General features: G+C 37.2%; 1 protein-coding gene across 20 annotated transcripts in view; it reads right to left on the reverse strand.

Annotated features, from left to right (window-relative positions):
- KAT6B (lysine acetyltransferase 6B) overlaps window positions 1–13,004 on the reverse strand; it is a 204,874-nt gene that overhangs the window by 42,869 nt on the left and 149,001 nt on the right. For 7 of the 20 annotated variants that reach the window (XM_074001739.1, XM_074001741.1, XM_074001738.1 and 4 more), the window contains 7 exons: window positions 12,285–12,400; window positions 11,959–12,040; window positions 9,440–9,572; window positions 6,317–6,699; window positions 4,661–4,782; window positions 2,767–2,882; window positions 252–393 (listed from right to left, as the gene is read on the reverse strand). In XM_074001739.1, the coding sequence (XP_073857840.1) occupies window positions 252–393; window positions 2,767–2,882; window positions 4,661–4,782; window positions 6,317–6,699; window positions 9,440–9,572; window positions 11,959–12,040; window positions 12,285–12,400 (1,094 nt within the window). Of the gene's footprint in view, window positions 1–251; window positions 394–2,766; window positions 2,883–4,660; window positions 4,783–5,767; window positions 6,700–9,439; window positions 9,573–11,958; window positions 12,041–12,284; window positions 12,401–13,004 lie in introns of all 20 variants that reach the window. The other 13 variants (XM_015456142.4, XM_005565423.5, XM_015456141.4 and 10 more) reach the window with 2 other exon arrangements.

Here is a 13,004-nt window from a genome sequence, read left to right on the forward strand (position 1 = left end):
TCTAGTGTAGACAGGGATTCTGGGGAAGACAAAAATGTTAATGTGATAAAGTAGGGATTCTTCATCAATCTAAATGGTTGCTTAATATGGTTAGATAAACATTCCAAAACACGGAGATGTTTTAAAGGGCAGTCTGATTTCAGTGCCAAAATTAAATATACTTTGCACCTTCTAAACACAAATCAGCACATAGTCAACAATTAGGAGTACTAGATTTCAAAAAGCTGAATTTTTTATTTACACGTGCTTACCTCAAATACTGAAAGGTCTTTCCTCCGGTAAATTTCATTTGCTGGAGGATGAAACCATCCGCACTTCTTGGAGTGTCTTAGCAAAATATTTTTACTTTTCATATATTTAAGACAGAATTCACACAGGTAAAGCTTTGGTAATCTGTTGAAGTTTAAAAATCACAGAATCTATCAGATAGATTATACTGTTGCGGGGGAAGATTAAATATTGTTCAATTTTCTCTACCTCATAAAAAGGTTGTATAATAACATTGGAGGCTGGGTGCAGTGGCTCACGCCTGTAATCCCAGCACTTTGGGAGGCCGAGGCGGGCAGTTCACCTGAGATCAGGAGTTTGAGACCAGCCTGGCCAACATGGTGAAACCTCGTCTCTACTAAAAACACAAAAATTAGCTGGGCGTGGTGGCACATGCCTGTGGTCCCAGCTATTCGGGAGGCTGAGGCAGGAGAACTGCTTGAGGCGGAGGGTGCAGTGAATCGAGATCGCACCACTGCACTCCAGCCTGGGCAACAGAGTGAGACACCATCTCAAAAATAAATAAATAAATTAATTAAAAAAAAAAAAGAAAGCCAATAGTAAAGAGAGAATATAAAAACAACCTTACATTATTTTTCAATATAATCCATAATACGTGCTCCCTTTACTTTGTGAACAAATCATTTGTTTGCTTAAAAATATCCTATGTAAAGAAAGGTTTACAGATGTGGAACCACCACCCTAAAAATCAACTTAATAAGGATACCATCCTGTCAAGGGGCCAAGCATATTTTTCAAAATTCACACTTACTATCTTATTTCCAATTATAGATGGTCAGCGGTATAGCTATAATATTTTACTCAGAAGTGAATTTATTATTTTTAAACAATCTGCATACATATGAGGCCAAAAAGTCCTTGAACTTAGTTGTTACCATTTCCACTTCTGGAAGAGGTAACTTTAAAGTTATTATTATAGATTTATACATGGTCTAATGCAGTAAATGGCAGGGCTAAAAATCAAAAGATCTAATTTGTTTTCTACCAATTCCCCCGTTACTTTGAGTAAAAGACAAATTTTACCTCTCTTCCCTGCTGACTTTTTCTCCACCTTAAAAATTAGAATACTTTTTATTTCCATATTTTAATGAACACGGCTGATATTTATAAGAAAACGTTTAGAAGCACTTGCAAGGTAAAAAGTTTAAGAATGGGGTAAAAGGTTTTCAAGAGAAAGGCAGACACAGATGAGACTACTTTCAAACCTTGCACTTATGTACAAATTTTATTCAAAGTTTTCAGAGCACATGGCTTATGATTACCTAGGCAAATGAAAGCTCATAGTCATTTTAAAAAATTGTTCAAGAACACACAACCGAATGGTATAAGCTAGGAGGAGAAACCAAAATTCTTGACTTTTACTTTGTCATTTAACTTTTAGAAAACACTTCACATTTTCTCCACTTACGTGATTGGCCAGATGCTCATATGCTAATGAAAAAAATAAGATCTATTCTATAAGAAAGCCAAATTTATAATTACTGAAAACTTTGCAGACTAAAAAATTTTTGAAGATACTAGTAAAGTGTGCCCTGATGTACTTCATGGAAGCAATCTATTCTCAATGTACCTATTTTGGGATATATTCGTTCACAGCTAATTTGAGTTCAAGACAAATGAAAACTCAGATACCATTTTTTCTCCTTTTTACTTTTTATTTTTTGAGATGGGATCTCACTCTGTCACCCGAGCTGGAGTGCAGTGGTGTGATCTCGGCTCACTGCAACCTCCACCTCCTGGGTTCAAGTGATTCTCCTGCCTCAGCTTCCCAAGTAGCCGGGATTACAGGCGTGCCCTATCACGCCCGGCTAATTTTTGTATTTTTAGTAGAGACGGGGTTTTGCCACGTTGGCTAGGCTGGTTTCGCACGCCTAACCTCAGGTTATCCACCTGCCTTGGCCTCCCAAAGTGATGGGATTACAGGAGTGAGCCACTGGGCCTGGCCTTCTCTTCAAAGTCACAAATGGTTCTAAAAGTAAAGATTTGGGGAACGGTCTCTTAAGACTACCGATTCCCATCTACTTTCTCCCATTTTTCCTTCTTTTGCTAAATTTCTATTAAAAACTTGAAAATAAAATGCCAGAAATCAGAGATAAAATGAACAGGCCTAATTAAAAAATATAAAAGGCAACCAGAGAAGAAAGTCTACCAAATAATTCACCATGGCAAATTTCTTTTTTTTATTGGGTTTCATACAAAACCAACATTTCCCCAATTAACCAAGGAAAGAAAGCACAGTCTAGAAGCTAAATGGCAAAATTTATAATGCCCGTGTAACTAAGGAGCATAAGGAATTTACCGAGAACAAGGAATACTATTAAAAGGTGCTGGCAAAAGCAATAGTTTGGGAAGCACTTAGCACTGACTATCAAAATTTATTTCCTAAAATCATCCTTAATTCCTGCTTTAGAATCAAGAATTTTCCTTTCTCACATATGTGACATTCAAGTTATACACCTGCCAGACTTATTCCATTACCTTGCATATTCCTGTGGGTAAGGCGAGGAGTACCAGGTTTGGATTTCGTATTTACCAAATTCAATCACAGAAGGGTACCGGCCACAGTCTTCCACCCCACTCTCACACTCTATTTTCTGTTAAATAGAAAGAAAAGGAAAATAATAATATATATACTTCACTTACATTTTGGTTCTTTCACCAGTGACTATCAAAACTTATCAGAACGCTAATCTTAATTGTGAATTTGCATGGTCTTAAAACACTATAGACCCTTATGAAATGGGTTGGTGCAAAAGTAATTGCTGTTTTTATAATTACCTTGAATGGCAAAAACCACAATTACTTTTGCACCAACCTAACATTACCTCTGTGTAAGATTCACAGCAAACGAATACCCTAAGAAACAATATAGCAAAGGAAGTAAGTATGGTATAAATACATACAAATGTCGATAGAACTGGATTTAACAATCTGTTGTAACAGATTAGAAATTAGGTGATTATAAATGATGTGGCTATTACACAGGCTTATTTATTACATATGTTTACAGTTTCCTATTCCTCCATGAGGTAGTATTTATCACAACTGTAATTAAATAATCAATTGTGAAATCTGCAGCTTAGCATTTGTCTCTTCTTATTTCCCTTATTTCCATGTAGAAAGCCATATGAGGTTAAGAACTCTGCCTGCCAGATTCACTGTGGTATCCCTGGTGTCCAGTACAGTGCCTGACACAGAACAAGAATATTTCTTGAATAAAAAAAGCCAGTTTTACCATGTTGGAATGAAAAAGTTTTAGAATTAGCAGTATCTTTCAGATAATGGCCTACTGTTCACGTTTATATATGAATGTCAGAAGAAGGCCCAAAAAAATGATAATATTTAAGGACTTCGAATCTTTTTTTAAAAGAGGTGGCATCTTGCTGTGTTGCCCAGGCTGGAGTAAAGTGGCTATTCAAGGGCATAATCCCACTACTGATCAACATAGGAGTTTCGACCTGCTCCACTTCCAATCTGGGCTGGTTCAAGGACTCCCAATCTTAATAACGGGGGGAAATTTGACATTTATCTTAGCCAAAGGAAAGCTGATACAAGGCATCCTGATAGGGGCAGAATGAGGCTTGGAAATATCCAATAGCTCTAAAGGTAGAAACTGTCAGGAGTATTTAGCCCAACTGGCTGCTACTAAAAATAAAGCGTTAAGAGCCTACAGAAAACCCCTTCCCCACAAAACAGGAAGTGGGGTTGGGTAGGGAGTCTACCTGACCACATTGGCCAGAGAAACCGAATGTAGTCACTGACACAACAAATTCACAATTCATAACAGATTCGTCTTTGAGAAGTCTGACAGCCTCACCTTTCAATATCTGGGTGGTAATAACTTAGGCAGAATTAAAGTGGAATCACTTAAAGAAATTACTGGACAATAAAAATAAAACTGACTACAACTGATCGTGAAACACAATATTTTTTCATCAATGCAAAAGAGCTAAAAATATGAGACATTTTTCATATGGCTGGCCATCTGTGTTGGAAGAAACATCGGCAAATTTAACAGCGATGTTCCTCTTTTTGTTAATGATTTTAAATTGTTATTTTCTAAATTTAGGCAAAACTCATCAGAAATCTATTCCTTCACACCTAGAAATGTTTTCCAAAATCTGCCTCAACTAGTGCTACTCTGTTTTACTTTGTGAGACCAGCTGAGCCAATACCTACTTTTAAGAGTGGAGACAATTCTACAAAGTCATTGCTTTTGAATGCACAGTTAATAAAAATGGGCATGATAATGGCTAAAGAATCACACAGGATGTTGAAAGGGATTCTCTATAAAATCAACACAGTAATTCCATATGGATAGTCAGAAGCCACATTTTATACTTGCTAGTACAATGTGGGATCCTCGCCTTACCTCCCAAGAAAGTTCCTGGGCCTGCTTAAAAACATCCAAATCCTCTTCAGTAACGACATCCTTGTTTCCAATCACATTTACATCTGCACTTTCTTGTTTGATGTTTATTTTTATTTCAGTATCTGTCATTTAAAACCAGCAGAAAGTGTATTCACTGACTTGAATCATGAGTAACCATCATATATTACCAAAATGGCACCAAATTAGCATACTGGGCAAATAGGGATTTTTTTTAAAGCTTTATAAATAAGCTTTTACATCTAAGCACTGCTCATAGATCCAGCAGTATCCTTTCCCTGCTATACTCAAATTTTTATTTGAATTTATCACTGTCATCTTTTTACAGCTTTAATAAATATATGAGGGAAAGTAAGAGCAATACAAAGTGAAATCATATTTTTCAACCAAGATTAGAAGTTTTATCAATGTCTAGTTATAGCATTCCCATTATCAGTTTTGAGATAATAAATTCTACCACTTTGTCCAAATGACACATTTTCGGTTTTTGTTTGATAAAGGGTAGCAAATGTAATGGGCCAATTTGTTCAATGAAATTATGAAATCCGTTTTCTCCCTAAGGTGGATACACACACAGACACACTCACATCCAAAAGCACACATCACAGAGTCACAGATCAGGCTTTGCTGAGACGGAAGCAGGATGAACTTTGTCATGAGAAAGCAATGGAGCAGAGGGAAGAGCTGAAACACCCCCTGTTGGAAGCACTGACAGCACACGACCGAACAGCGCTGTGGCTGCAGAGGCGACATGGGGGAGAGCATGGCAGAAGCATGGCAGTGGCTACTCATGCGGGACTACAAAGCCATAAGCAACGCTATGGAGGCATCTGGGGGTCCTAGTGTCACTACGAATGGAAGTAAATAATAAAAGGTGGGAGAGTATTAGTTGGAAAAACAACATTTTGGAGGTTTAGTCAGCATTAGAAAAAGGTCAAAGTTTCACTGCTTCTGTATGAAAGTGAAGTGAGAACAAGAGAAATAGCTAAGACCTATGTGACAAATAGGAATTGATTGGTTGATTTTTTTCGGGGTTGGGGAGAAAGGGACGGGACGCAGGTTTGGTTGGAGCTTTGACCTTTTGCTTACCATCATCCTGATCAGGTTTAATCCTTCCGTCTGTCAAGCTCCCCTTCCCTGGTGAGGGGGTCCCCATCTGAGGGGTCACTTTATATTTTAATCTGCCTAGCATCCTGTGCTTTTTAAGGAAAGTTGTTCGCTTGAAGTGAGCAATTGCTTTAAAAATACGTCCTCTAGCCATCCCCCAGCTAGAGGAGGAGGAGTGAGAAATAAACCGACTTCTAATATCTCTTTTGCCAAAGAAGTGGGCTTTAGATTTTGCCGTGGAAGACAATTCAGTTTTACGACGCATACGTTTGGGTGGTGCATAACTTGGGTGTCCCTTTTTGCGAGACTGTCCCTGAGTGGTATAGATATGAGAGAGCCCATCAAAGAGTGCCTTCAGCTGGCTGTTAGTGGTCAGGCCGCTCAGGGAGGGCACGCTGCACTGGCTGGAAGAACTCTGGGGAGAGGGAGAAGAAGTGGCCGTGCTGGACTTTTGTGAACTGGGGCTCTGACCGGAGATGGGGGTTGGGGGTGGAAGTGAAGAAGGTGGAGGTTTTAGCTTTTGTGTGGTACCTGTAGCCAACACATGAGAAGTGCATGACTGTTTCTGAGAGACCTTTTTCCTTGGACGATAGTGCTTTGAAAAGTCTATTATTTCACCTCGTGATCTGCGACCATCAGGTGATGGTGTAAAAAACTTAGTAAGGCCATCAATGAGCCCTTTGGTTTTCTTGTTAACTTTAAGTGTAGAGGCAGAAATGTAGGTGGAGGTGGTGGTGATTTTGGTGGTGGCACCAGGCCGAGTGGGGTCTGTAACAGCCAATCTGCTGCTTGAGTCCTTCCCAGATGCAGCATGACCAGATGAAGGTGTGGTACAGACTTTAGTCTTTTGACCCCTACCAGGTGACCCCCTTCCTGTGAATGCATTCATGGATCCTTCATCACTGGTTACAGACCTAGGCAGAAATTTAGAGAATAGTATCAGCATTTAATAAATAGAATTATAAAGGTATCTAAAAACAAATTTATTGCAACTAGATGCATTCAATGGGCTTAAACTTAAGAACTGTATTTTTTGTGTGTGCCACCACCTAGATGTTTCTCTGTTGGAAAGGCAGCAGCAACTGCATTTGCATGTCATGGTTTTTCCAGGGCCCATCCAACAGGTACTGGAAGAATCCATGTGGACCCAAGAGCAATATAAGCAAGAAAAATGTTGAAGAGACTAAAAGAACACCCGATGCTTTAATTATAATTAAATAAAAACAAGCTATCCTTTGGTGTTGTCACAAATAGTTATGATCTCCTGGAATGTCTTTTTTAAAGTATTAGGAGGAAATAAGTCATATGTGTTATCCAGAAGCAAAAGAAGAAGCTTATCTAATCTCTAGTTAAAAGTAATTTTTAATTCAATTTGCAAACTTATATAAATAGAGTTTGGATATGGCTATAAATTTGTACTTTTTTTTTAAGAAAACATAAAAAGACACCCTCTTCCTCTCAGCAGTTTGTGTTTAGGATGGTAAGATAACCAATAATACTCTCTTAGGAGAGAAGACAATTAACTACAGCATAAAATATTGCTGAAAAAAGGACAACAATAGCAAAAAACTGAAGAAATGATTAAAGAAAAGCTACAGCGGGTCAGACATGACATGGAGAGTCTGGTGAAGAAGCGGCACATTTACCATGGTCATTATCAGACACTTGGCGTCAGAATCTTTATACCCCAGTTCTGCCCATACTGTTGAGTAGTCAACAGAAACTAGAGGTCACTCGCTAACACAGCTGCTTACATGAACAGCAGCCGACTGTCTTCACCTCAGGCTAGGGTTTGCGAAGCTACCCATTTCGTAGCAGAGTTTCATACAATAGAGAAACATTTGCAGATGAATTATGACAATGCTGGGGCCCAAGAATGTACTTTCAAAATGATCAATTTAGCTGAAGGCAAATAATGACGAAATGAAAGCCTTGAAAAGAGACAATACTGAATTATAAAAATATCTTAAGTAATTACAAATACAAGAGCACATTTTAGTGATCATCTTGTATACAAAGATTTAATGACCAGATTTCAGCTGCTGGCTGAAGGGGAGAAGTGCATGACTGTTTGGCACCACCTGCCTGGCACCACCAATTCAGCCAAGTCAGGTGAACGTTGGAGATCTCTAGTGTCACCAGAGACACAGTGAGAGTTACCAACAAAGAACTCATCCAGGCTAAAATGTTTCACATCAGAATGCTGCACTTGGACTGTATCTGGAATTGATTGCCCAGAAAGGATAATATGCTTATAAAGCATGTAAAAAGGAAAACTCCCTAGACCGTCTTAAAAATTCCTAAGCTCAAAGGACAATTTTGGACAAACAAAAAGTTAGGATTGGTGCCAGATGCAATTTTCAGCTGTGTCCTTTGTTTAGAAAGTTTATATCCTAATTTGGTTTTTTTAATTGGGCCCTGAGGATACGGTCCCATGTTGGGAACAATGCTTACACAGGATGAATGCAAAAACATATAATTTCTACTTCAAATGATACTACTATGAAAGATTTTATTCATAACCATGTTTCATGTTTGCCTCTAGAAATTTTTTCAAAATCTATTGACAATGTCTACTGGTTAAAGGGTTTTCGCAAAGTTTCATAGAAAACTCTAGAAAGAAGCCTGCATTTCTTACTTCTTCTTAGGAGATAAAGGTGCGGGAGGATACTATTTTCCTGAGAGCGAGTAAGATAGTGAGAACTGATTCAGATAAAATTAGGGGAAAAGGAGTAAGCAAGGGAGTGAGATTCTCAGTGTCTGTTCAAGGTGTGTGCAGAGCATGTATTCTTTCTCCATCACAATGGTCCTTTCACTAAGCCTGAAAAGATGGTGATAGTCTGTTGGCAGAACTGTTATAGATGTGCAAGTCTCCTGATTCCATTTGTAAACACCTTAATGCTGATAGTCAAATCTATACTCTACACAGGTTAAAATAAATTCATTTCACCTTTTATTTTTTCTCTGCTTTTCCAACTAACTCCTGCTAAATGCTCTACTGGGCTTTAATGGCAATTATATGGCAACAAGATAGTGAAAATGGGGTTATCATAGCAGATTTCCAGGCCACTGCGAATATATTATTTTATATATATGTCTGCACAAGTGCAGTTGTCAAATAGCTGTGTCTAACTCTTCAGAGGCAAATGGTCATCTGCAGGTTTTTCAGAAGCTCCTATTTCATAAAAGAGATCTTAAAAAGCGGTAATGCTACATTACTATCAGAAGAGAGAGGTATTTTTCTAAAATGTTATCTGGAGTGATGAAAGAGATTTGCTATAGACATGGACAAATCCCTCTCGTTTTAAAATTCCTATGAAAATATTTATATAATTAAGCTCTTCTATGCTCAGCCAGTAATAAAGTAGGCTGAATGATTGTTTCCAGTTCTTACATTCTGCTTCCATCCTGCTGCTTGAAAAATGTCACTTAGTATCACAGCTACTGCCAACAGAAGACCCCAAAATGCCAATGGTAATTTAAAATGTTATTTTCAAAAAATTTCCACAGCTCAAGCAAAAAGAGAAGTATTTTTCAACCCTTGAGTTTGAAAAAATGATGCCAAAAAACCCCTAATGGAATCTAAGAGAATAACAATCACCTATATTTTAAAGCAAAACATAAAAGATTTCTTTTGATAAGATCTCAACCTACAACAATCGTTGCTTTAATTTATTTTTCGGTCGTCCAATGGGTTTTGCATATCGTCGTTTTATTTGTGCAGCTTTCTCATGAAGTAGTTTTCTTCCCTTTTTCTTTGGTCTGCAGACTTGGCAAATCCACATCCCTGAATTAATATATATATGAGAAAAATATTTTAATGTTTCATTTTAAGAGAAGATATTAAATATCTGTAAAAAGCTGCTCAAGGATGCCTGTATGCTGAACTTTACTCCAAAAAATGCGTCATTCCCTTTTGTCATTTTCATTAGGAAACCATCACTGCAGGTCAATTTCCCCAGAACGAAGGTGGTGAGGGCAGAGGTGGCCTCTCTCTCAGAACCCTTCCATAAAGCTGTTCCCAACATGTCATTAAGCCTCTCACCAACATATAAACACACATGAAAACTCGCCCCTGTCAGATATTTTATCTTTTGAGTTGAGGGAGACATTTTCAAGTCAGTCCATTTTTGGAATTTCTAGAAGAAAAAAAAAATTATCATCTCTTTCTGGAAAGTTCCAAAACTAAAAAAATTATCAGTAGTTTTGAGTACTGCAGAACTACAATGATTAAAACTATACATCTAGCATAGGAAAATAGGTCAATGCATAAGAATGGAAAGACCAGAACAACCAAAGCCTACAGAAAAGTTTAGCATATCAAAAGGTCATATTTCAAATCAGTGGGGAAAAGACGAAATGATTCAATAAGCGTGATAGAACAAATAGCTATCTACCTGGAAGAGGAATTATTTCCTATCCTTTACAAGAATAAATTCTAGACAGATGAATATTATAATATGAAAAAATAAAATGTTACAAGTACCAGGAAAGATATGTGGATATTTATATAATCTAAGCATGACTACATTTAAAACTGAAGCCATAAATAAAAAGATTCATGAATCTGACTACATGAAAAAAAAAAGAGCTTCTGCAAATCAGGGTAAAAAAGGTAAAAATCCCAAGAGAAAAATGATTAATGGATAAAAAGAGGTACCTTAGAAAAGATGATATACAAACAGCCAAGAATAAAACACAAGAAATGTTCAATCTGACTACTTAAAAAAAAAAAAAAAATCAGACATATTTCTATTATCAAACTGGTAAAATTTAAAAAATAATAATACTGTATTTCACCAAATCTAAGATACTATATGATGCATCTGACTTCAAAGATATTAAAACATTAAAAACAAACAAACACCTGTGTCTTAGACTCGAGATATAATAACGGTGAGTACTAGTCACGATACAGGAAAATAGGTATCCTCATACACTGCTGGACAGCCTGAAAACTGATACAGCCTTTCATGTATCTAGCCTTTGATCCAACCGTTCCTCCCCTAGGAATTTATTTCAAGGAAATAATTGTGGATGGAAAAAATTGGAAACATTTGTAATATCCACCCTAAGGGATTGGTTAAATGAATTATAGTTCATTTATACAGGGGGCTGGAAAATCAAATACCTCCAGGAAGGATCTAGATTGTATAATACATGTGACTGAAGCAAATTGGAACGTTTAAGACAGCAGGGAGTAGTGAGACTGTGGCAAACTGGAGCACGCATGCACCACCCAGAGGACTCAAACTTTTAAAAATATGGTGCCAACAAAGCGTATCTGTGACCCACAGTTGCCAGGTTTGTAATCCCTGCTCTATACTATGGAGTTCTACACACTTATTAAAAACTATGTTTAGGAGAATATTTAATGATGTAGGGGTGCTTACAATCTATTAAGAGGGAGGAAAAAAGTACATTACAAAAACATGTACAGAATGTTCCATTTCCCTTCAAAGGGTATGTGAAGGCAGAGAAAGTATTTCTAATTCATTTTAATTTTTATTCCTTTTTTGTCTACCTGTATTTTTTAAATCTTCTACAACGTAAATTATGGATTTTTTAAAATAAAAAGGCAAAGTTATTTTTAAATGTTTAATATATTGCAAAATGGGGGGAAAAGGCTGAGCTTAGCTGATTTACACAATAAATAGAAGAAAATCCACATTCCATCAGACACGATCAGCTATAAGATCATTCAGATGCTCGTGTTCAAAATATCAACTAATGGCCAAGAAAAAGGTGATGGCTTCCTGTTGTAGGACTTTGGAGTCACTATCATCCTCAAAAATATAAAATTTCTTAAGCTGTAAACACTGTGCTGAATAATATGGAAAGTGTTCTAAACTTTTGACCTACATAATCTAATCTTATTCTAATAGGGGAATGGTTTGGAGAGAGAGATGGTCTTTTTCATCCCTGGGTCTGAATTAGAGCCTTTATTTTATATATATGTATATACATATATATATACACACACACATATATATGTTATTTTTTTCTATGCTTTTGTAATCCTCTATTCACAATCCTAAACTCACAAGTATAGGGAAGGTGGGAGGGATGAAAAAAATGCTTGAAGAACCTGTATAACTCTGAGCTGTCAGACCTCAGGACAAAGCTAACCAATATGTAATAAAATACATTTTTAATACAGTTTAAAAGTTCACCTTTTGGCATTCTGGAAAGTGGTGGGTCACAGCATTCCATATGGAATCCTCTATCACAGGAATCACAAAAAAGCATATTATCCTGTAATATAACATATTAGAGACTAATTGAGACTGAAACCAACTGTAAAAGGCTAAAAATTATTTTGTTACTGGATTAACATTAATACAACATAAGGAAAGTGCACCAAGATCCCAGTTGCAGTCTGACAACACGTGAATTTAAAACTTTAGAAAGAAAGTAGCCATACTCTATAAAAACGAAAACACCTTAATACTGGAAATTAGCGAGTTACCTGGCAGTGGATTACGGGAGCCATACTTACAGCATTTCTGCCTTGGACTCTACAGGCACTGCATGTCTTGCATTCGATGCACTGCCACCTTAAGGCCTTTACATTTGTTGTTAATTCAGGACAAAATTTCAAACAGGATGGGTGTCCTATGAGAATAAAAAGCAAATTGCTTGATGGGAATGGTGCCTTTGACTTTTTTAAACTCCCATTCCCTAATATTTAATAGATAGCTGATGAGGCTTGCCAATGAACCTTAGGAACCTGAAAATGCCAACAGATCAGAGAATCTAAATTACAGATTTCCTTTCTGCCTTTTCACCTTACCTTCTTTCCCTGCATGTAACAAAATGACTAAAAATGTTTTCCCTAAGAGAAGTTAATTTATACCAATTCCAATCTCAAGCCTTCGAGAACTTGAAGATAACACAGGCTCAGGCGTTCTCACTCCTGCGCCCTGTTCAATCTCCTGTACTTGCCGTCTTCATCAACCACCATCTACCCAGGGGGTCCTGGTTTGCCACACACTGAGGGGAGTTGCCAAAGTTCAAACAATTCCTGCTCTCTATGTGTGATGAAATCATAAAACTTAACAGATAACTAAATAAAAAATTGAGACTGCTTAACCTAACTGCAGATGCCCTCCCCCGCCCAAATCCAACAGTACACAAAAAACATCCCATTGCTGGGACAGACATTGCCATCTTGCCCCTGGGTCACTGAGTTTAAACTCTGGAAGCAGAAGCAGAAACA

The sequence above is a fragment of the Macaca fascicularis genome, chromosome 9 (assembly GCF_037993035.2).
Source record: "Macaca fascicularis isolate 582-1 chromosome 9, T2T-MFA8v1.1".
Classification (NCBI taxonomy): Eukaryota; Metazoa; Chordata; class Mammalia; order Primates; family Cercopithecidae; genus Macaca; species Macaca fascicularis.